The sequence below is a fragment of the Balaenoptera musculus genome, chromosome 3, assembly GCF_009873245.2.
Source record: "Balaenoptera musculus isolate JJ_BM4_2016_0621 chromosome 3, mBalMus1.pri.v3, whole genome shotgun sequence".
NCBI lineage: Eukaryota > Metazoa > Chordata > Mammalia > Artiodactyla > Balaenopteridae > Balaenoptera > Balaenoptera musculus.
Window position 1 is genome coordinate 150549187 of NC_045787.1, and position 22033 is coordinate 150571219.

The 22033-nt window shown below is 49.9% G+C and overlaps 2 protein-coding genes and 1 non-coding gene across 3 annotated transcripts; 2 read left to right on the forward strand and 1 right to left on the reverse strand.

Annotated features, from left to right (window-relative positions):
• The first annotated feature begins 33 nt into the window (after positions 1 to 33).
• PRELID1 (PRELI domain containing 1) lies at positions 34 to 3442 on the forward strand. Its single transcript, XM_036846849.1, has 5 exons — positions 34 to 315; positions 889 to 1114; positions 2384 to 2497; positions 2611 to 2689; positions 2900 to 3442. Exons 1-5 carry the CDS (start codon positions 224 to 226, stop codon positions 3046 to 3048), a joined length of 660 nt encoding a protein of 219 aa, XP_036702744.1. The 5' UTR covers positions 34 to 223; the 3' UTR covers positions 3049 to 3442.
• Positions 3443 to 3695: 253 nt separating this feature from the next.
• On the reverse strand, positions 3696 to 7999 carry MXD3 (MAX dimerization protein 3). Its single transcript, XM_036847820.1, has 6 exons — positions 7859 to 7999; positions 7486 to 7591; positions 6802 to 6831; positions 6556 to 6670; positions 4261 to 4444; positions 3696 to 4186 (listed from the first exon to the last, which is right to left on the reverse strand). Exons 1-6 carry the CDS (start codon positions 7926 to 7928, stop codon positions 4071 to 4073), a joined length of 621 nt encoding a protein of 206 aa, XP_036703715.1. The 5' UTR covers positions 7929 to 7999; the 3' UTR covers positions 3696 to 4070.
• A 13617-nt stretch (positions 8000 to 21616) lies between these two features.
• Positions 21617 to 21723, forward strand: LOC118893775. Its single transcript, XR_005019615.1, has one exon. It is a non-coding gene; the product is annotated as a U6 spliceosomal RNA (small nuclear RNA).
• The last annotated feature ends 310 nt before the right edge of the window (positions 21724 to 22033 follow it).

Consider the following 22033-nt stretch of genomic DNA (forward strand, 5'->3'; position numbering starts at 1 on the left):
GTGGGCAGGCGCCGGAAGAGGTGGGCAGTGCGCGGCTGCGCCGGAAGTGGCGCGCGGCCAGGCAAATCCTCATGGCGGCGGTGGCGGCTGTTAGGGTGCGGCGCTGGAGTGACTGAGCTGCTAGCCTGGCGGCCGAGCGTCGAGCTCCAGCCCGGCCTCCGCGTGCCCCCCGGACTCCGCACCCCTGATGTTGCGCGAGCGCTGAACCCGCCCGGCCGGGACAATGGTGAAGTATTTCCTGGGCCAGAGCGTGCTCCGGAGTTCCTGGGACCAAGTGTTCGCTGCCTTCTGGCAGCGGTACCCGAATCCCTATAGGTACGTGGCCCTGGAAAGAGCAACCCTCCCACCTCGCTGTTTGGAGATCGGAGTGTGGGGGCCGGGAAAGACTCGACTTCGAGTGGGGGGAATCGCCGGAGCCGTGGCCACGTTTAGGACGAGAGGACCTATCGGGGAAGCGGCCAGGCTAGTACTGGAAGGAGGCTGGGTCTGGGCAATAGTTTACTTGAGGCCCTAGTAAAAGGTTCTCTCATCTCAGGGTGGTGAGACAGGAAGAGGCGGCGGCACAGGAGCTGGGGAGGGATCTTGGGGTTGGAAATCCGGGCGCTTGTCTACTTCTCTGCCGTGACGCTCTCCAGTGGTGCAATAAATCATGAGGTCCAGCCCTGCTGGAAGGCCTAGGAATCCAGGTCAGCGAGGAGGCGGGAGTTGGAATTTGCCCTGGGTTAGGCTCAAGGGACTCTAGTTCAGGTCTGAGCCACAACACAGATCACTCTGCAAGTTTGGGGAAAGGCATGGCCATTCTGGGCCTGGAGGCTCCAGATGGGAACCCCAACAGGCAGTCTCTTAGGGCCCGGCTCCTGAGGGTCACCTTCACCCTGACACCTGCAGCAAACATGTCTTGACGGAAGACATAGTGCACCGGGAGGTGACCCCTGACCAGAAGCTCCTGTCCCGGCGACTCCTGACCAAGACGAACAGGATGCCCCGCTGGGCTGAGCGACTATTTCCTGCCAATGTTGCTCACTCAGTGTACATCCTGGAGGATTCTATTGTGGACCCACAGAACCAGACCATGACCACCTTCACCTGGAACATCAACCATGCCCGGCTGATGGTGAGACCCCTCCCTCTTGGTTCCCCCAAAACTAGAGAGCTCCAGGTACATGTGGCTAGGGAGCCATGAGGGAGCTTCTATGATCCAAGCAGATCTGAGGAGTGTTGGCTCTAGAGTACAAACTCAGATGATCTCTTCAGCTGGTCATCTTCTCTGGACCTGTGTTTTGACTCATTCATACAGTGGTGGAGGGGTTACCTGTTTTACAGAGTCGTTGTAAGTACTAAATGCAGAGCACTCACACTGTGCCTGGCACGTGTGTAGGTTGGGCCACAGACATGATGCTGAGGGACGGAGGGAGGCAGTGGTTTTCAAACAGGAATCTGTCAAGCCATAAAAGGTACCTTGGATGTACCTTAGAGGGGGAGGACCTGGGCCCTTTGCCCCAGTTTGATTAGAGTCTTTTATCTGTCTTATGTAATGGATTTCTGCCTGAGATTTCAGGGGAAAAGGGTTCCACATACCCTTGCTTTAAAAAAAAAAAAAAAAAAAAGGCTTGAAAACCCATGGTTTGGTTTAAGGAACATCCTACAGTATCTTCCCACCTGTGAGTACCCTAAAAGCTTCCAGAGAACTGTTATTTTCTTTCTCAGTTAATCTTCACAATAACACAGGGAGGTGGGTATTACTCTCTATTGTGCAAAGAGGAAAGTGAAGTTCAGAGCGGGGAAGTCAGAGTGAGTAGGCAGCTTAATGCTCTGTCCCAGAGTTATCAGAGGGCCTCACAGCTGACTGCCCTGAGGGCACTACAGCTGTGTTTTGTAAATTACCAAGAAAAGATCCAGCTCTAAGAAATGTCTTTCAGTCCAGCTGTGACAGGTGTCTTAAGTGTTTCTCTTGGAAGTACAGGTCCACTTTCTCCTCTCTGATAATGAGCTGTGGTGATTGCCGGATTTTTCTTTTTTTTTTTTTTGGATTGCCAGGAGCTCAAGGGCCAAAGTGGGTGGAAGGCAGGTTGAAAACACCACACATGTCTAGATGTAAAGGTGCAAAACATCCAGGATGGAGCTGGAAGGTCCTCTGCTGATCTCAAGAGTCCATGTGCCTTTTAGTTTGAAGGGTCAGAAGAGAGGTTTTTAGAGAGCAACATGACTTTTTTTCATCTTCTTACTCTTCCCAAAGTGCAGCTTGGGAATGCAGTAAGGGAAAGGAATCGGTTTTCATTTTATTGCTTCCCCTCGTGAAAAGAGGCAGGGAATCAAATTTATGTGCAAGCTGGCAAAGTGAAGGACTCCCACACGATTGTGGTTGGCTTGACTGCCTGCACAGGTGGTAGAGGAACGATGTGTTTACCGTGTGAACTCTGATAACAGCGGCTGGACTGAAATCCGCCGGGAAGCCTGGGTCTCCTCTAGCTTGTTCGGCGTCTCCAGAGCTGTCCAGGTGAGCAGCGTTGTTGTGGTGCTGGGGATCTGGGGCCCAGGGCATGTAACATAGAGTCCGGGCTGGGGTTCAGTGGGCAGCTCAGAATCCTTCCCGTTCTCATCTTTTGCCAGGAATTTGGTCTCGCCCGGTTCAAAAGCAACGTGACCAAGACTATGAAGGGTTTTGAATACATCTTGGCCAAGCTGCAAGGTGAGGGCTCTGCACACAGGCAGAGGCTGAGTCAAGTCCTAACTGCCCTGCCTGGGCTGGAGCCTGGAGCTGTCACCACCCTACTCTGAGCAACTCATCTGTACCCTGGGTATTTCCTTCAGGGCCTGGCGCACAGGAGATGAATGTCCTGGGAGGTGATTTAGGTGGGTCTTGGCATTCTTTGATACCAGCCCCCACCCTTTGCTCCAGGTGAGGCCCCTCCCAAAACCCTTGTTGAAACAGCCAAGGAAGCCAAGGAGAAGGCCAAGGAAACGGCACTGGCAGCTACAGAGAAGGCCAAGGACCTTGCCAGCAAGGCAGCCACCAAGAAGCAGCAGCAACAGCAGCAGTTTGTGTAGCCAGCCCAGGCCCTGGGGCCGCAGCACAGCAGACCACTTGCTCCAGTCCCTGTGCTCTTTCCTCCTTGTACTTTATTATTAAAAGTCAGCTTCCAGCCCTGTCTACTGTCTGGGTGGTGGGCTGGGGGTGGGTGTGTTGTTTGGCCTCTCCAGCACACCAGGCCGTTACCCATGTCTGAGCTGAGCCTGCTTATTCCTGCATCAGGTGGCTGAGGATAGAGGTACAGTGACTTGCCCAGGGTCACGTCCAGGTGAAGTGGTCATAAACGCTAGACTGTAAGCTCCATGAGGGCAGGGACCTTTGTTTTATTTTCTGATGTGTCCCAAGTACCTGAAACAAAATCTTGCACATAACAGGCACTCAATAAATACTTGTTGAATTCAGTCGGCCCCAGCTCTGGCGTCAGAAAGCTTTGGTTCAAATCTTGACTCACCTGTTTCCTGGCTTTGGACCTCAGGCAGGTCACGTCACTCAGCCTCAGTCCTACTGCGACAGACAGGGACTGAGGCTTCCGAGCTGTGAGGAGTAAAGGGGCACTGCCCGGTGTGGACAGCAGTGTTTGTGGTGGTTACGGATCTCATTTCCTCTTTTCCAGTTTGTCTGTGGCTGGGAGTTCCCCCATTTTCACCAGGCAAGACCATGGACAGGAAGTTAAGAAAGAGGCTTTTAATGAAAATATAGTATGCGGAGGGCAAAGGCCAGGGGCCCTTGTTTAAGAAGGAACATGAGGACCCAAGAGGCTTCCTGCCCCTGTGGACAGCAGAGCCAAGTGCTACAAAAAACGCCCGGAAGGGTGGCCTGGGCCCAAGCTGCCTGCCCTGCAGGGCTCCGGGGGGCTCAGCACCCCATCCTAGGTGGGACTGCCAGCAGCCAGCAGCAAGGTACGGGGAGCACCTGTTCCCACATGGTCCTTTTAGTCCATTCCAACAGTACTCTGAGCAGCCCTGGAGGCTTGGTGAGGGCTCCAGCCTGGCAGAGCAGAGGGTGGGCTGAGGGCAGAGGTCGCTCCAGGAGGCAAGGGTCATAACCAGGTGCTGCCGCTGTGTGAGTAGCTGTGCTCCTGGCCCGCGCTGAAGCCCCGCAGCAGCTCAGCCTCGCCTCCAAACACCAGGCTCTCCACGTCCACCTCCAGCTCCTCTGCACAGGGAGCAGGCCAGTCAGGGGACCTGGGCCACTCAGCCCACTCGACCCCTCCGCTTAAGGGCACTTACCTTGGTCTGAGTCGGAGCGCTCAGAGGAGAGGCCCGAGGAGTCCAGGCTGTCTGCTCGCAGCCGCTCGCGCTCGCCAGCCCCGGCCAGCCCCCGGAGCTGCTCCAGCTGCTGCTGCAGGCTCTGCTGCTTGCTGCGCAGCTTCTCCTTGAGCCGCCGGGCCCGCTGCTCCTGCTCCTCCAGCTTCTGCAGATCCGAGGGAGCGAGGGGCTGGGGTCAGCTACCTGGGGTCTCGGGCCTCACCCCAACACCACTCAACGGCGGACCGTGGCCACGTGGTGACTGCTTGCTCCAGACAGGGGCTCACTAGATCTGGGCCCCAGAGGGTTGCTCCCACATCCTGCAGGAAGCTAGGCCCTCCTGCCCTTCTGTCCCATGTAAATGGCCCAGGAGTTCTGTCCAGATGGGTGGGGGAGGGAGGGCACCACAATCTCAAAGGCCCTCGGGGCCCAGTCAAGTGATGTGAAGGAGTGGAGTGTCTGGTGTCAGGCAACAGGGACTGCAGGAGACTGGGGCACACCAGTGAGTGCATACTAAGGCTCGAGGCAGTGGCCCAGGCCAATTACTGCCACATGGAAACAGGCCCAATGTTGCCAGATCTCCCAGTTTTTTAAAGAGAAGCAGGGAAATCACATCTTTTCATGTCAAATGTCCTTTTAAGTGCTGCCAACTAATTTAAATTTTTAGAAAACTACAGACCAAACAAAGGCTACCAGTTTGTAACTCCTCAAGACCCTCCCAGGAGTCCTAAGTCTTCAGCATTAGTCCTCTCCTGCTGCCCCCAGGCAAGCTCTGCCAGCCCTGAGTTCCAGGGACTGGAGGACCAAGGGTTCTCCCATCAGGGTCCTCAATGGACGGAAGCCTGCATTCAGTCAGCAAGAAGGGGAGAATTGGGTGAGGGGGCATTTGGACTGGGAGTAGATGAATGAATAAGAGCTGCCCAGGCAAAGATAGGGGAGGAAGAAGCATCCAGGCAGAGGGAAAATGGGAAAAGCATGGAGAGTTCAGCTTTTTTGGTGAGGAAAGGGGAAAGATGAGACCAGTGGCAAGGCCTGTGTTGTGAAGGGGCTTGAGTTTCACAGGAAGTAAGAAACTGAAACTGTCCTGTCAGGAGCCATGGAAGGTTTTCAGCAGGAGGCAGACCTGGACAGATCTATGTGGTGCAAAGAACATTCTAGGGCAAGGTGGGGAGGACAGCCAGGTGGAGGCAAAACAGGAAGCAGGGAGTCCAGGAGAGGGGTGATGGGGCTCCAAGGAAGGAGCAATCCCTAGGTCCTGCCCACGGGCCAGCCAGCACCCAAGGTCACACATCATCCCTCTGAGAACCAAGTCAGCAACTCCATGTGAGAAACTGGAGCCGGCTATCTGGCCAGGGTGTTATTCAGCCACAGTGAGAACGCAGGCACCTATGGGACAGTGCTGACAGTTTCCACACCACGATTTATTTGCTGCATGGCACCTCCATCTGTCTCTGCCACTGCCCCCTGTGCCCACAACAGGGCCTGGCAGAGCAGGTGCTCACTTGTTGAAGAAAAGAATGCAAGTCAGGAGACCTAGGCTTCGGTTCTGAATCTGCCTCTCATCAGCCGGCTCTGCCTCCATTTCTTCCTCTGTCAAAAGGGCCAGGAGAGCAGGAAGAGGCCTCTATTGTTTCCAAGTCCCTTCTAATCCCCACTCTGTGGAGCTGCCTTGTGCTTGAGTCAGCACACCCCACTCCCATCCACCAGGGGGCGCTGAGCTCAGCCCGGGCATCAGCAAGAGCCCTGGGAGGGTGGCTCACTGGTGTCCTCTTGGTACTTTCCCCCTCCTGGCCTCTGGAGCTGCCTCCCAAAGCAGCGTCAGGACACCCCCTCCCCCGCACCCCCCCCCACCCGCCGAGAACAGGAGGCCTTCAAGGATGGGGGAGAGGAAGAGCAAGAAACAGCGCTCTCCAGTCCCAGGGACCCTTACACATGACCCCTCACAGAATGCCCCCCATACAGAGGAGGAAATGAAGTCCAGAGAGACTACATAACTCGCTCAGGGTCTCACAGTTGGGATCCAAGTAATAATTGCTGTAATAACAAGTGAACTTTTATTGGAAGAACTTGCTTAAAGCCTCAGAACAATCCTGAGTTATTTTCTGCTTTTCTTCCTACTCAACGAATTTGGCAACTAAAAGCACAGAGAACTGTCCAATGTCCAGCAGTTGGGCTATCACTTCAGACCTCTCTCCCCAGTTCCACCCAGCCCCTCCCTACTACCCCTCTCCAAGCATCCTGGCAAGCTGGCCCTGGGGCGCCAGAGTAGCTTCTTACCTGGATGTGCATCCTGGCCCTGCGCAGAAGGCTCAGTGTGGTGTATCGGGCACAGTCAGCCCCCAGGGGCATCTGCTGCTTCAGCTGCTCCAGGCACCGCTTCAGCTGGGCCCTCCTGTCGGGGAAGGGGTCTAGAGGGCAGTGCCAGCCCAGGCTTGCTGGCCAGATGAGGGACGGCAGGGGAGGGAAGGCCAGAGGGAGGCAGTTCCTGGGGCCTGGTGCTATCAGGGCAGGGTTGGGACTCACCTGCGCTTCTCCAGCTCGTTGTGCACAGACCTGCCAATGCCAGGGAGGATTGGGTGAGGGGGCGTCAGCTACTGCCCACACCTTCAGTCCCAGGGCTCCCAGGGCCTCAAAATTCACTACAGATGTGTGTCCCAAACTAGCCCACTGTGGGGACCTTGTGCTGGCCTCAGGCACCTGAGTCCCAGGCAGAGGCAGAGACAGTAAGGAGGCCTGCCCAGGTGACTGTGGGGTCCAAAGGAGGCCCCCTAGCAGCAATCAAGAAGAGCTTCCTGAACAGGTGACATTTGAGCTGAGCCCAGCAACACAAGTTACCCAAAATGGGTAGTGGGGGGAGAGGCATTCAAACTGGGGGGAACAGTGTGCAAAGGGTTGAGAGGAGGAGAGAAAAGGAGAAAGCCTGTGGGGGAAAGCGAGTGGTTTGATATGTGCCGTATTAGGAGTGAGTGGAAGCAGGACCCAGAACTATTCACCGTTCCAAACACATCAGGAGTGCTCGAGAAATAGTCCTTGAACGAAGAGTGTGTGTTTGGGGGATGGGGAAACGGCAGGACATGTCTGAATGCCTTCCGAGCAGGGTACCTGGCCCAGAAGATGCGAGCAATAAGGAGGAAGTTGGCAGTGGAGGGGCCCGATGAAGGACGGCGCCCATCCCCCCCATTCCCCGCTGCCCCAGGCCCTCCTCACCGCCCACTGTCCAGCGCGCCAGGAGCTTGGGGAGACCGCTTCCTCCTCCTGTGGACTGGGCCCGGACTTCGGTGTGGGCACAGGGACGCATAGCCATGCTCTGCCTCTGCGAGAGACAGCCCCCGCTCGCGTCAGGCTGGGGCTAGTTCCAGCGGGGGCCCCTGGCACGGCACGGTCAGGGAGGGGCTTTTGGCTACAGGGCCATTTCCCCAACCCCTCCAGCCCCACTGCCCGCGGACCCCTAAATTGAGGGCGGGGGTGCCCCAGGACTACTGCCCTAAGGCCATGCATCTTTCAAGTTGGGAGCCAAGTCCAGCCCAGGCCAGTGTCAGCGAGGTCGCCGCCTGGAGTCCGACCAAGGGTTCTTCCTCACCTCTCTCGCGGCGCTCCAGGAACTCCGCCGCCTGCAGCAAGACCTGGATGTTGCTGGCCACGGGTTCCATGTCGGCGACAGCTGGCTGCGGGCGGGCCTAGGGTGCTGGCCGGAGCAGCGGCTGCACCACTTTTGTTACAATGTAACTGACACGGTGCAACAAACACAGACGCCCGGCCCGCCCCCGGAACGCCCCGCCCCGGGACAGCCCAGCTCTTGGCCCCGCCCCTGGAACGCGCCTGGGAACCGCAGCCCACCCTCCGCGAGCCCGCCCGCCCTCTAGGACTCCCGTAGGGCTTCTACGGGCGCCGGCTCCAGGACCGGCCCTTGGGCGAACTCCCGGGCTGGGGGTGGGGGTGGGGTTGTGCTGCGTCTTGCCGCTTCGCTCAGCGACCCAGCGCCCGTTACTTGGCTTTTCTGGGCCTCAGTCTCCAGCCCCGTACTGGTGGCGAGAGGCCCGCACACTGAGTGGTGCTCTGGGGGCCGGTGGTCCCGGGGAGGCCCCTGGCTCCGCCGCTGCACGTGGGCGCCACGGAGGCGGGGCCGGCGGGCACCCTAGCCCATTTGCTCTTTGCCTCTTGAGGCTCGCGGACGTCACCTTGGGGGGCGGGGCAGGAGGGCCTCTCAGGCACTATTGGCTGCGTGCGGCTCCGCCCTCTCCCGCTGCTGGTCAACACGTTCGGGCGGGAAAAGGAGCAGGTTTCAAATTTGAAAACCCTGGCGATGGGGGCGGGGTTGAGCGGGGAACGGGGCCCATTGCGCAAGCGCCGGGGGAGGGGGCGCGGACCTGATTCCTGCGCTCCAGGGTCTGTGCCCTTGCCTGCTTGCCATCTGCCCCCGTAGCCCCCGCTGGGCTCCTCCTCCTCATCTGCAGGGAAGCTATTGTTGCTACGAAAACGTCAGAAGGGTAGCAACTTGAGAACTGGCTTGCTTCAGAGTCCTGGGTTCTGGAGCCAACAGAGTTGAGTTCCTCTCCTGTCACCGCTACTTCTCAGCTGTGTGACTCGGGAAGTGCCCTCCCTCCTGTAAGCTCGGGAAGCCCTGAGACAGCGTCGTTGAAAGATCAGAGCCCACGCCTATGCCGTGCATTTCCAAGGCCTGTTGCAACCTCACGCAGGCTTCTTCCTCCCACAGAGCCCCTGGTTGCCTTACTCAGAGTCCATGAGCCCTTCTTTTTTTTTTTCAATATTTATTTGTTTATTTAGCTGCGCCGGGTCTTAGTTGCAGCGTGCGGGATCGCGCTCCCTGACCGGGGATGGAACCCGGGCCCCTTGCACTGGGAGCGTGGAGTCTTAACCAATGGACCACCAGGGAAGTCCCCATGAACCCTTCTTTAACGTGACTTTCTAGCCTCCCGAAGAAGATGATGCGGTGATTTCTAGGGGCAGCACCAGTAGGTGTAGCCACACCTTTGGGGACAGTGACAGTCTAAGGGTGGAGACCGGAAGATGAAAGCAGCTGTTACAGGGTGGAGCATTACTGCCAGGCTGGGGCTGAATCTGTGACCTGGAAATGGAGAGGAGGGAGAAGGAGGAACTAGATTCTCTATAAAGAGACAGTCCTGGGTAAACACATGGCACATGGCAGTCAGTCCTCAGTTCCTTGGAAAAAAACCTTTGAGTTTCTCTAAGAGTCAGTTCCAGAGGAATCACTGACATGCTCAGCCAGAACTGCTGCCTGGGACTATCCACCCCTTCACCCACCCATTCACTCATGAAATATTTGCTGAGCACTTGCTGGACCTTAGGCACTGTGCTGGGAGCTGGAGAATACAAGCATGGGCAAAACCAGACAGGGTTCTTGCCTCTGCAGAGCTCTCAGGTGAGGGGCAGAGAGACCGACATAGTAATCACACAGTAGAGATACACTCTGACACGTCCTCACAGGAAAAGACACAATGTAAGGGCACGTCCTAAGGAGCATTTGACCTACTCAGGGAGGTCAAAGAAGGTTTTTCTGGGGAAGTGGATGAGTAGGTTTTATCTATGTATAGGAGGAATGTAGAATTCCAGACACACTAACAGCAGGTGCAAAGTCCCTGAGGCTGAAAGGAATGTATGCAGATGGAAAGAAAGCCAATGTGGCCAGCATAGAGAGATCAAAGAGCATGGAGCAGGCTGACACTGGAGAGGCTGGCAGGGCCCAGAACAGGCTGAAGTGTTCCCCAAACCCCCACCTGCAATTAGTTATGTCTGAAGAAAGGAGTCACAAGACTTGTGAATGAATTTCCAATTTTATTTCACTAAAGTCAGCACCCACACAGTGTAGGCACAAACCCACTAGTCAGATATCTGGGACCCAGGTGGCCCAGCCTTGGAGCAGGGGTAGGATTGGGGCAGGGTTGCAGGGGAGTGTCTGAAGGAGGAGAGTTCCCAGCAGAGGGAGGGAGCTCTTAAAGAGTTAGGGCTGTTCCAGCTGGAGGCTGTGGAAGTGAGGCAGGGGCTGCAAGGGGGGCTGGAGTAACCACATTGAGGAGTTTGGACTTCATGCTAGGAGGGTAGGATTCGAGCTAGGGAACAACATGGCCTCAGGCCTCCCATGAATTGGGCCAGGGCCACTGACCAGAGGAGCATGAAGCAATCCTTCCCAGGGAGCAGGCAGGTGGGGAGGATGGGGCTCCTGCCCCAAGCCCTTGGATGCCCTTCTGGGCCCCTCTGAGAAAATGCTAGTGCTAGTGCCATCTGCACAGGGCTGGGCAGAGGCCTCCAGGGCTCTTGCCCCCTCAGCAGTGACTGGTCTTAGAACCTCTTCCCCAGACCCCCAGGTCCTGCATGGTCCAGCCTGCACACTGCAGCCTGTGGCCTCCCTGCTGGCTCCCCACCCCTTGGCCCTACCTGCCTACAGTCATTGTGACTATGCTGCCTGCACTTCTGTGCAGGTGTTGTCAGAAACCAGTATCCTCTGGGCTCCAAGGGACAGTGCCTGCCTCTGTGCCCTGAGTGGGAGAGGAGAAAGAGACCCCCTACCCTGCTGCCTTGCCCCAGGAGGACTCCTTGAAGAGGGCAGGTTGCAGGGCCTTGGCGCCAGGCTCACCATCCTCTCCCACCCTAAGGACAGGATGCCTGAGGAGATGGCTCCTGCTGTTCCCCTAGAACCCTCTCACTTCTTCTCCGAAGCTGAGAGTAACAGCGGGAGGGGAGGTGGGGGTTGGGGCAGTATTGGAGCTAGGGCCTGGCTCAGACCCCGGACCATGCCCAGCCCCCTCCCTATGCTCCCTGCCCCAGCCTCTCCCACTTCACTCATCCTCCCCTTTTCCCAGAGAGTAGCATTGTACTCCTGCTGAAAGGCCCACCAGGAATCCCTCGGCCCTCAGGACAAAGTTCAAGCTGGGCTGGGCCCCTCCTCCTGCCATGTCAGGCCACACACCCTGCCCTTGCCCATTTCCCTGCATCCACCAGCTTGGCTTAAATGTCACTTCCTCCAGGAAGTTTTCAGGTCTCCAGTTTTCAGAGCACCCGTCTGAAAGCAGCAGTGGCCCTGTGTCCCTCAGGGTCAGCCTCCTCTGTCTGACTATAACCACGGTGATAGAGGAAGCCAGTGTTAAGAAAGGGGCTTGGCCAAGCTATAGTGGGGGAGCAGGGGGCGGTGGGCCTTGGTGGGCCTGGGTCTCTATGTGCGCAAGAGGCTGGTGGTGTAGCAGTCAACAGGCCCCCAACTTGGAGGCCACAGTTGGAATGCCACCCTCCCAGGCATGTTGTCAGGGGCTGCACAACACAGTGACTGACAGAGTCAGGGAGGCTAGCTGCTCCCTCTTTAAGTGCAGTGGAATAGGCCATGAGGCCAGGCCTGGCTAGACTACAGTCCCAGTTACCCTGGATGGGGTCACCGGGAAAAGGCCTCTGTAGGACCTGTAGTATGTCCACTACTTTATTCCTGATATAGGTAGTTTCTCTCTCTCCCCGCGGCCCGTCTTTCTGAGAGTCTGTCAATTTTGTTAATTTGTTTAAAGAATCAACTTTGGATTTCTTTTGCTCCTTTGTTTCTAGTTCCTTAAGATGGAAATGTACACAATTCACTTTATTCCTTTCTTCTTTTCTGCACATTGCTTTCACTGCATCCCCAAAACTTTGATGTGTTATAGTTTTGTTTTATTTTGTTTTTCATTCACATAGAGATATTTTCAGAATTTTTCTTTGACCTGAGACCTGTGGGTAATCTGAAGTGTTTTCCATAATGTCCAAATATTTGGAAATTTTCTAGATGTCTTTTTGTTATTGGTTTGTAATTTAATTCTATGGTGGTTAGAGAATATACTCTTATGATTTTGATCATTTGAAATTTATCAAGGCTTGTATGGTTCAGTATATGATCTATCTTGATGAAGGTTCATAGGCATGTAAAAATAACGTGCATCCTCCGGTTGTTATGTGTAGTGTTCTCAAAGTGTCAAATTAAGTTGGTTGGACTTCCCTGGTGGCACAGTGGTTAAGAATCCACCTGCCAGTGCAGGGGACACGGGTCCGATTCCTGGTCTGGGAAGATCCCACACGCCGCGGAGCAACTAAGCCCATGCACCACAACTACTGAAGCCTGCGCGCCCTAAAGCCTGTGCCCCACAACTACTGAGCCCGTGTGCTGCAACTACTGAAGCCCGTGCGCCCTAGAGCCCATGCTCCGCAACAAAAGAAGCCACCACAATGAGAAGCCCGCGCACAGCAATGAAGAGTAGCCCCCGCTCACCACAACTAGAGAAAGCCCACATGCAGCAACAAAGACCCAACACAACCAAAAAATTAAATTTAATTAAAAAAAAATTAAGTTGGTTCATTGTGTTGCAAAAAAGAAAAAAAGTTTATATCCTTACTGATTTTGTTTTGTCTACTAGTTCTATCAAGTACTGAGAGATAAGTTTTAAAAATCTCCAAATTTAATTGTGGAATTGTCTATTTATCTCTCTAGTTCTGTCACATTTTACTTTATATGTTGTGAAACTCTAGGTGCATATGCATTTATGATTGTTATATCTTCTTGTTGACCTAATTATTTTTGTATTCTGAAAAATCCCTCTTTATCTTTGGCAATCTTCCTTTCTTTAATACTATTTTGATATTAATATAGTCACAACAGCTTTTGATTAGTGTTCTCATAGTGTGTTTTTTCCCCATCTTTTTACCCTTAACCTAACAGTGTCAGTATTTAATATGTTTATCTGGCAAATAGCATATGATTGGGGAGTTCCCCCCCGTGGTCTGATAATCACTGCCTTTGAATTGTGTTTAATAAAATTATTTTGACATAGTTGATTTTAAGGTCTATCATTTTGATTTTTATTTTGTATTTGTCCCATCTGTCCTTTTCCCCTTTTCCCTCCCTTTCTGACTGCTTTTGGATTATTTGAGTCTTTATCAGACTTCCATTGTATACCTACGATTGACTTCTTATCATTACCTCTTTCAAGTGGTCTTTCAAGTGTTCACTTTAAGAACTGTAATAATATATATCTTGGGACTTCCCTGGTGGTCCAGTGGGTAAGAGTCCGTGCTCCCAATGCAGGCGACCCAGGTTCGATCCCTGGTCAGGAAACTAGATCCCACATGCATGCCACAACTCAAGATCCTGCACGCCACAGCAAAGATCCCGAGTGCTGCAACTAAGACATGGCACAGCCAAAATTAATTAATTAAAAAAAAAAGAACTATAATAATATATGTCTTTAAATTATCACAGTCTACCTTTAATTATTATACAATTTTAAACATAATGTAAGAAACATAACCATTATGCTCCCTTCTACTCTCTACCATCATTTTTACTACTGTTGTTATATATTTTATTTCTATATGTATTAAAATTCCTAAAACATTGCTATAATCCTGCTTTAAACAGTCAATTGACTTTTTAAAAAGTAAGAATAAGCAATCTTTTATATTTCATCACACTTTACCATTTCCAGCATTCTTCATTCTGTCCTGTAGAGCTGAGTTTAACCTGGTACTGTTTTCCTTCAACCAAAGGAACTGCCTTTGGCGTTTCTTATAGTGTGGGACTTTTAACAACACATTCTACCAGCTTTTGTTGAAAAGCATTGAAAATGTATTATTTCATCTTCATTTTGGAAGCATATTTACACTACATATAAGATTCTAGGTTGACTGCCTTTCAGCACTTTAGTTATGTCACTCATTTGCCTTCTGACTAGTATTTCTTTTCCAAGTCAGCTGGAGTTCTTATCACTCTCCCACCACATATGTAATGTGTCTTTTTCCTCTATTTCTTTTTTTTTTTTTGCAGATTCAAAGAGTATATTTTTATTTTACCATGTAAATAATTTTGGAAATATGACAGTACATTCAATATAAGCAATTTTAATACTGCCATCTTATATGTGAGAGAGGCAGTAGAGAAGAGTATCACGGATATTTTTACTACAGAGAAATAGTTTACCACAGTCCTCAAGAAGGTACGTGGGGAGTCACCATGAGGAAAGAAGTTGGAAAAAAACATCATTCCTGCAGCTCTGAGAATCCTTGGGTGGGACCTGTGGAGGTAGGAGGTGGCTGTGGAGATGGACAGCAGACTGCAGAGGTGCACCATGGCCTGTTGCTGACATCTTTCTTTGGTCTTATATCCACATTGCCACCATGATTCTCTCATACTATGATATTTGAGAACATCCCAAGATAAGAAGTGATAACCATTTAATATGTTCTTAAATGCTTTAGCTTCTTTCAGCTTCTCTAAGAGTTTCTGCTTGGTGCTTCTATTACCTCCAGAGTTCAATGCCACTCCAAACTCACTGTCACATCCTCATCTGCATACTAGGGCCTCTTGTGGGTCATGGGCTGTCAGGGACCAGCGAGTCTGTAAAGATCTATTTTGTTTTAATATTTTCTCTTTATCTTTGATTTTCAGCTGTTGGATATGATACACCTGCATGTGGTTTTCTTTGTGTTTGTCTTGCTTGGTGTGTTTTGAGCTTCTGGAAAGTTTTTCAATCTTTATTTCTTCAAATATTTTTTCCTCCCCTATTCTGTCTCTCATCTCTTTGACCCCAATTTCATGTATGTTTCCCAGTTTCATAGTATATCAAGGGTAATTGATGCTGTTAATGTTTTTATGTGTTTTTTTTACTCTCTGCTTCAATGTGGATAAGTTCTATTTACTTGTCTTCAAGTTTGCTTATTCTTTCTTCTATAACATCCAATTTGGTATTTAGCCCATCCACTGTAGTTTTTATTTCAGCTATCGTATTTTTCAGATCTAGAATTTCCACTTAGTCATTTTTTGAAAGTTTTCTATCCATATCTCAGAATATCTCATTATTCCACGTGTTAATTTCCTAGGGCTTCCATAACAAAGTATTATAACTGAGTGGCTTACAAAAACAGCAATTTGTTCTCTCACAGTTCTGGAGAAGTCCAAACTCCAGGTGTCAGCAGGGTTGGTTCCCTCCTGAGGGAGCATCTGTCTCAGGCCTCTCTCCTCACCTCTGGGGCTGCCAGCAATCCTTGGTTTTCCTTGGCTTGCAGATGCATCACTTCAGTCTCTGCCTCCATCTTCACAAGGCATTCTCCCCTGTGTCTCTCTGTGTTCAAACTTCCCTCTTCTTTTTTTTTTAAATATTTATTTATTTATTTATTTATTTAGGCTGCGCTGGGTCTTAGTTGTGGCACATGGGATCTTTAGTTGCGGCATGCGGGTTTCTTAGTTGCAGCAATGTTGACTTCTTAGTTGCGGCATGCAAACCCTTAGTTGCGGCATGCATGCAGGATCTAGTTCCCCGATCAGGGATCAAACTCAGGCCCCCTGCATTGGGAGCGTGAACTCTTACCCACTGGACCACCAGGGAAGTCCCAAACTTCCCTCTTCTTATAAGGACACCAGTCACTGGATTAGGGCCCAAGCTGACCTTATTTTATAACCATATCTGTAAGGACCCTATTTCCAAATTAGGTCACATTCAAAGGCTCTGGGTGAACATGAATTTTTTTTTTTTTTTAAAGAAATTCACGTTCTTTTGTTTATTTATTTATTTATTTATGACTGTGTTGGGTCTTCGTTTCTGTGCGAGGGCTTTCTCTAGTTGCGGCAAGTGGGGACCACTCTTCATCGCGGTGCGCGGGCCTCTCACCATCGCGGCCTCTCTTGTTGCGGAGCACAGGCTCCAGACGCACAGGCTCAGTAATTGTGGCTCACGGGCCCAGTTGCTCCGTGGCATGTGGCATCTTCCCAGACCAGGGCTCGAACCCGTGTCCCCTGCATTGGCAGGCAGATTCTCAACCACTGCGCCACCAGGGAAGCCCTGAACATGAATTTTTGAGGGACACTATTCAACTCATTATTCCCCCTTCTCTATCCCAATTTTTGTTATTTTCCCATTAAGTATTTTATACATTTATAATAGTTGTTGTATGTCCTTGTCTGCTAATTCCAATAACTTGGCGTTTTTTTTATGTGGAGGGGACTTCTTCTATTGACTCTGTTCTCTATTTAAAATTAAAGTACATTTTCTTGCTTCTTCTCATGTCTTATAATTTTTTTACTGATTCTAGAATATAAAAGTGAGGGAAAATATAATGGAGTATAACCATATTGAGGTATATATTGTTTTGCTTTGTTTTGGTTATTTTCTTAAGAGTGCAAGTCCTTACCTATCTGGCAGTCAGAGGGAGAGACCCATCATTCAGATTCCTCTTGAGCTGAGCTTTGTGAGAAGTTTAGCAAACTGTACAGTTAGAAGGAACACACTCCACACGAGACCACCATCACTTCTGACCCTAACTGCAAGTTCAGGGGTTTCTCAAAACCACTGTTGGGGATGGCAGTTTGCTGGGACTCACAGAACCCACTCAAAGCTATTATACTCACTATATACACTGTATTATACAGTTTCTTACAGGGAAGGGATACAGATTAAGATTAGCCAAGGGAAGAAGCTCATGAGTCTGGGGAAGTATGAAATGTGGGACTTGGGACTTCCCTAGTGGTGCAGTGGTTAAGAATCCGCCTGCCAATGCAGGGGACACGGGTTCGAGCCCTGGTCCAGGAAGATCCACATGCCGTGGAGCAACTAAGCCCGTGCTCCACAACGACTGAACCTGCGCTCTAGAGCCCGCAAGCCACAACTACTGAGCCCACGTGCCACAACTACTGAAGCCCGCGTGCCTAGAGCCCGTGCTCCACAAGAGAAGCCACCGCAATGAGAAACCTGTGCACCACAATGAAGAGTAGCCCCCGCCGGCCATAACTAGAGAGAGCCCGTGTGCAGCAACGAAGACCCAATGCAACCAAAAATAAATAAATAAAAATTAAATTAAATTAAAAATTTAAAAAAAAGAAATGTGGGACTTCTGCTCCTTCTTTCTGTGTAGTCAGGACATATTACTTTCCCAGTATCAACATGTGACAATATACACAGACTACTGTGAACTAGGGAGGCTCTTCTGAGCCTCAGTATTCAGTTTTAGGGGCTCCATTACTTAGGCACGATTGGTTGATTGGTTAATCTCAGTCTCCAGATCAACTGATACTATGTAACCCTAAATCACGTGTGTGGTCTTTCTGGTGTGAACTGTCCCCACCCTAAGGTGTCGTCAGCACCCACCCTAAATTATACCTTATTCTCTGGCTAGCCCAAGGCCCCCAGAGAATAAGGCATAATTTAGGGGAAACAAAGATATCACCCAGAACCTGAGGGCAAAATCCAGACCTCTTCTGGGGCAAAGTTAAATTCTTTAGGACACAGGCCACCCCTTGCTTTTGGCCAAGACTCTTACAGCAAAATGATCCTATTGCCTAAGACTTGGGGGGCCAGTGTTGGGATAGGGATAGACTTAAAGAAACAACTATCTGTCCTATGAAGCCAGTACATACATTTTCATGTTTTTGTACTAATTCAATTATTCATTTTCCCCTTTGTATTTTATGATAAACTTGTGCAGAACTATTTAGCATAGCAATTAGCTGATGATTAGGTAAATACAGTTCTTCCTCAGGACAGTCATTTTCCACCTGTTTTACTTCCTTAGGGGGTTTTAACTCAATTTCCCAATACATTTGACTATGAGTATCAGTATTATAACAAGGCCAGTGTTATACCCTATCCTCATTGTGGCAGCAGACGTGACCTGAAAAGCTCTGGCACATGACCAGAGTCCCACCTGGCCGTTAACAATTATTCCAGTGGTGGAAATGTCTCCCAGAGTGATGGATGTCATTCAGGTTTGCAGACTTCCACTCAATTCTTTTAGGCTCCAAAAGCAGGAGTGGTCTCAGCAACATGTCATCATCCTTTCAAGCATCTGGTGTAATTGAGCTAAGAGACAATAACGTCTCACTCTGAGCCTCTCCCGAGGCACCAATGTAATATTGGATTTCTCTCATTGCAAAAACCATTAAACTTTATGCTCAGCTACCATTCCTCCTCCTCCTCTCCATTCATACCCTAACTTTCCCACTTTGGGAGGGGGCGTTAGGGGTGGCCACTGTGCTGGTCCAGATTGCCAGCAGCAATACAAGTCTATGGGACTTCCCTGGTGGCACAGTGGTTGGGAGTCCGCCTGCCAATGCAGGGGACAAGGGTTCGAGCCCTGGTCCGTGAGGACCCCACATGCTGTGGAGCAACTAAGCCTGTGTGCCACAACTACTAAGCCTGCGCTCTGGAGCCCGTGAGCTACAACTGCTGAGCCCGCATGCCACAATTACTGAGCCTGCGCGCTGCAACTACTGGGGCCCGCGCACCTGGAGCCTGTGCTCTGCAGCAAGGGAAGCCATTGCAACGAGAAGCCCGCGCACCGCAACGAAGAGTGGCCCCCGCTCGCTGCAACTGGAGAAAGCCCGCACACAGCAGCAAAGACCCAATGCAGCCAAAAATAAATAAATTAATTAATTAAAAAAAAAGACAAGTCTAGTCTAGCACTTGCCCTCCCACAGGCCACTCTCACTCCTGTGGGGTAGGGTTAAAAGGGTACAGAACTGGTGGGCAGTCCCAATTACTAAGCAATATAGCTGCATTCACTGTCAGCGCCAATTTTGTCAGCTGGGGTGAAGGCACAACACACACCATCAGATCCTTAGGAATCTGATATAAAGGTTTAAAGGTATAGTGACAGTTTCTTAGGGATCATATCTGCTTCCAGCACCTGCAGTTGCAGCCCTTGCCCCGGGACCACTGCATCAGGTAGGACAAAAGAGGTTGAGGTGATGTGAGGAAAAAAGAAAAAAAGTATAGTTATACCAGCATCCTTCCCACCTCCTCTTCCCCAAGTACCACTCCCCCAGAAGCAGAGGATCTATCTGGTGGGGACTATCCCTTGGCCCCCCCATGTTGAGTGTGAGTGCACACTCATAATGGTGTATAAACCAGCTCTTCATGCCTTTATTTCTTCGTGTTTTACACACACACACAGAAAAGTTTCACATTGCTAATTAGAGAAATGAAAATCAAAACCACAGTGAGGTATCACCTCACACCAGTCAGAATGTCCATCTCAGAAAGTCTACAAATAATAAATGCTGGAGAGGGTGTGGAAAAAAGGGAACCCTCCTACACTATTAGTGGGAATGTAAATGGGACTGCCACTATGGAGAACAGTATGGAGGTTCCTTAAAAACTAAAAATAGAGTTATCATATGATCCAGCAATCCCACTCCTGGGCATACACCCGGAGAAAACTCTAATTCGAAAAGATACACACACCCCAATGTTCATAGTAGCATTATGTACAATAGCCAAGACATGGAAGCAACCTAACTGCCCATTGACAGATGAATGGATAAAGAAGATGTGGTACATATATACAGTGGAATATTACTCAGCCATAAAAAAGAATGAAATATTGCCATTTGCAGCAACATGGATAGACCTAGAGATTATCATACTAAGTGAAGTAAGCCAGAGAAAGACAAATACCGTATGATATCACTTACATGTGGAATCTAAAACAGTGATACAAATGAACGTATTTATGAAACAGAAACAGACTCACAGACATAGAAGACAAGTTTATGGTTACCAAAGAAGAAAGGGGGTGGGGAGGGATAAATTAAGAGTTTGGGATTAACGGATACACACTACTTTACATAAAATAGGTAAACAACAAGGTCCTACTGTATAGCACAGGGAATTGTATTCAGTATCTTATAATAACCTCTAATGGAAAATAATCTGAAAAGGAATATATATATATTCAGTCCTTTTCAGATTATTTTAGTTTTATATATATATATATATATATATATATATATATATATATATATATATATATATAACTGAATCACTTTTCTGTGCACCTGAAACTAACACAACATTGTAAATCAACTATACTTCAATTTAAAAAACAGTTTGAATTGTCTGTTCATTTCTCCATCAAACTTATTCTGAGGATGACATCCCTGTCCACCCACTTCATGGACCCAGGTGGCCACCTCAAGTGAGCACCCCAGGAAACCTACTTGTTAATTCAAATCATCTTCCAAACCTGGAAGGGGTTCTTCTGTTGGGCATCACATGTCCTATTTTAATGTACCCCTCAAATTCCCATAGTGGTTTCCACAGGGCTGTGCCCCATATGGTCATCCTGTTAATAGGCCAGTTTTCCATTGTCCTCTGCCTGACCATACGGCCAGGCCATTGGCCCCTGTCTGTGAGTCGGTAAAAACCCAAATATAGGGGCTTTTTACTACTGTCCAATTCTTCCATCACTGCTAGGAAAAAAGCAATCTGGCTCCCTGAGTTGATTTGCTTTGATTTTCTTCTATCAAAGTGGTGGCCTTCCAAACAGGAAGCTGTCCACTCACCGTGGAACTGCCATCCACAAACCAAGCAGCTCTTTGGTGGTCAGGGGAGGGCTGTTCATAAGGCACTGCCCAAGTATCCTGTGGCCATAGGATCCAGCAGCCCTTCAGGTGGTTCCAGAGTCAGCACTGGAGGAAAAGAGTGAGTACCCCCTTGCCTTCTCTGGTAGCACGTTCCTGTACCATTTCTATTGTATGATGGGACACTCCTGGGCGTTGCCCTCCCCATTAGAGCATTTCTCCAACATCACCCAAGGAATTGTGGGTATTTCAGGTTTCAAGGTTATTTTATGTCCCTCAGTCATAGGGGAAATCTCAGAGTCCAAAAGCAAGCTAGTTAGTACTGATTTTCTCTCAAATGCAAAGATTCTGGTCCCAATTCCCAGAAGTTGCCACTAGGTGGCACTCACAGGCTTTTGCTGTAAACTACAGTCTGCACTCCACACCGGGCTTTGGTACAGCAAATTAACAAACCTGTTGGGCTCAGGCAATCTCACTGGTTCCCACTTAGCGTGTCCAATCAATACTGGAGGAAGGGTAGATTTCCACGCCTTCTGATTTACAACGCTGGTAGCGGAAGCGTTCCCCAGTCAGACACAATATCCATCCCCATAATACATTCAGGTAAAGAAGACGCAACCACTTCACATAGTCTGTTCACACCTTCAATTTTCATCCAAACTTTCACCTTTATCCCATCAACCACTGCATTCCTATATCCTCCCAATCTAGCTATAGCACTGTTAGGACTTCACATACAGATTTTGGAATACAGTGCATGGGGGGGTCCCATAACAAGGAGTCCCAGAAAAGCCTCTTCAGCATCCTCTGACCATTTTACTCATTCAAGTTCATATGGCTTTGGGCCTCCAGCAGGGGACAGTCCTTATCTTGATTATATTGCCGGGCCATTGCCCCAGGTAATTGGAGGTCTCTAGCCATCTTTGCCTTCCAGCTTTTAAAATTCCTCCATACAAGGGTAAATAAAGCAGACTTATTTACGGCCCTTCATTATTGGGGCTCGTGCTTGCTTCAGCAGCACATATACTAAAATTGGAACGATACAGAGAAGATTAACATGGCCCCTGCACAAGGATGACATGCAAATTCGTGAAGCATTCCATATTTAAATAAATAAATGAATATATATATATATATATATCAGGGCTCTCATCAGTCCACAAAACTTCCAAGAGTGCTGGATTATGACCTTTGTTTTGACCCCATAAAGGTCTGCCTTATTCATCCCATTTCTAAATAATAATTGACAGATTTCCATGCCGCTAGGATGCGTCCCATGACCCTCCCTTTGTTTTTCCCCAGTCCCTCGTGGCTCATTCCAACCATCTTCACTGTTTGTTGTTTCAGTATCATTTTTCCCTTCGATAGTGGCCCTAAGACTACTGTCTATAGCTCAGACCAGCTGTAATCCAAGCTTGG

What these genes read in the sequence shown, in the direction of transcription:
- PRELID1 (XM_036846849.1), top strand. Translation starts at nt 224, where the DNA reads ATGGTGAAGTATTTCCTGGGCCAGAGCGTGCTCCGGAGTTCCTGGGAC. An exon ending in CGGTACCCGAATCCCTATAG is followed by an intron (nt 316 to 888) that starts GTACGTGGCCCT and finishes TGACACCTGCAG; the next exon opens with CAAACATGTCTTGACGGAAG. An exon ending in GCGTCTCCAGAGCTGTCCAG is followed by an intron (nt 2,498 to 2,610) that starts GTGAGCAGCGTT and finishes ATCTTTTGCCAG; the next exon opens with GAATTTGGTCTCGCCCGGTT.
- MXD3 (XM_036847820.1), bottom strand. Translation starts at nt 7,928, where the DNA reads ATGGAACCCGTGGCCAGCAACATCCAGGTCTTGCTGCAGGCGGCGGAG. An exon ending in AACGAGCTGGAGAAGCGCAG is followed by an intron (nt 6,671 to 6,801) that starts GTGAGTCCCAAC and finishes CTTCCCCGACAG; the next exon opens with GAGGGCCCAGCTGAAGCGGT. An exon ending in GCGCTCCGACTCAGACCAAG is followed by an intron (nt 4,187 to 4,260) that starts GTAAGTGCCCTT and finishes CTCCCTGTGCAG; the next exon opens with AGGAGCTGGAGGTGGACGTG.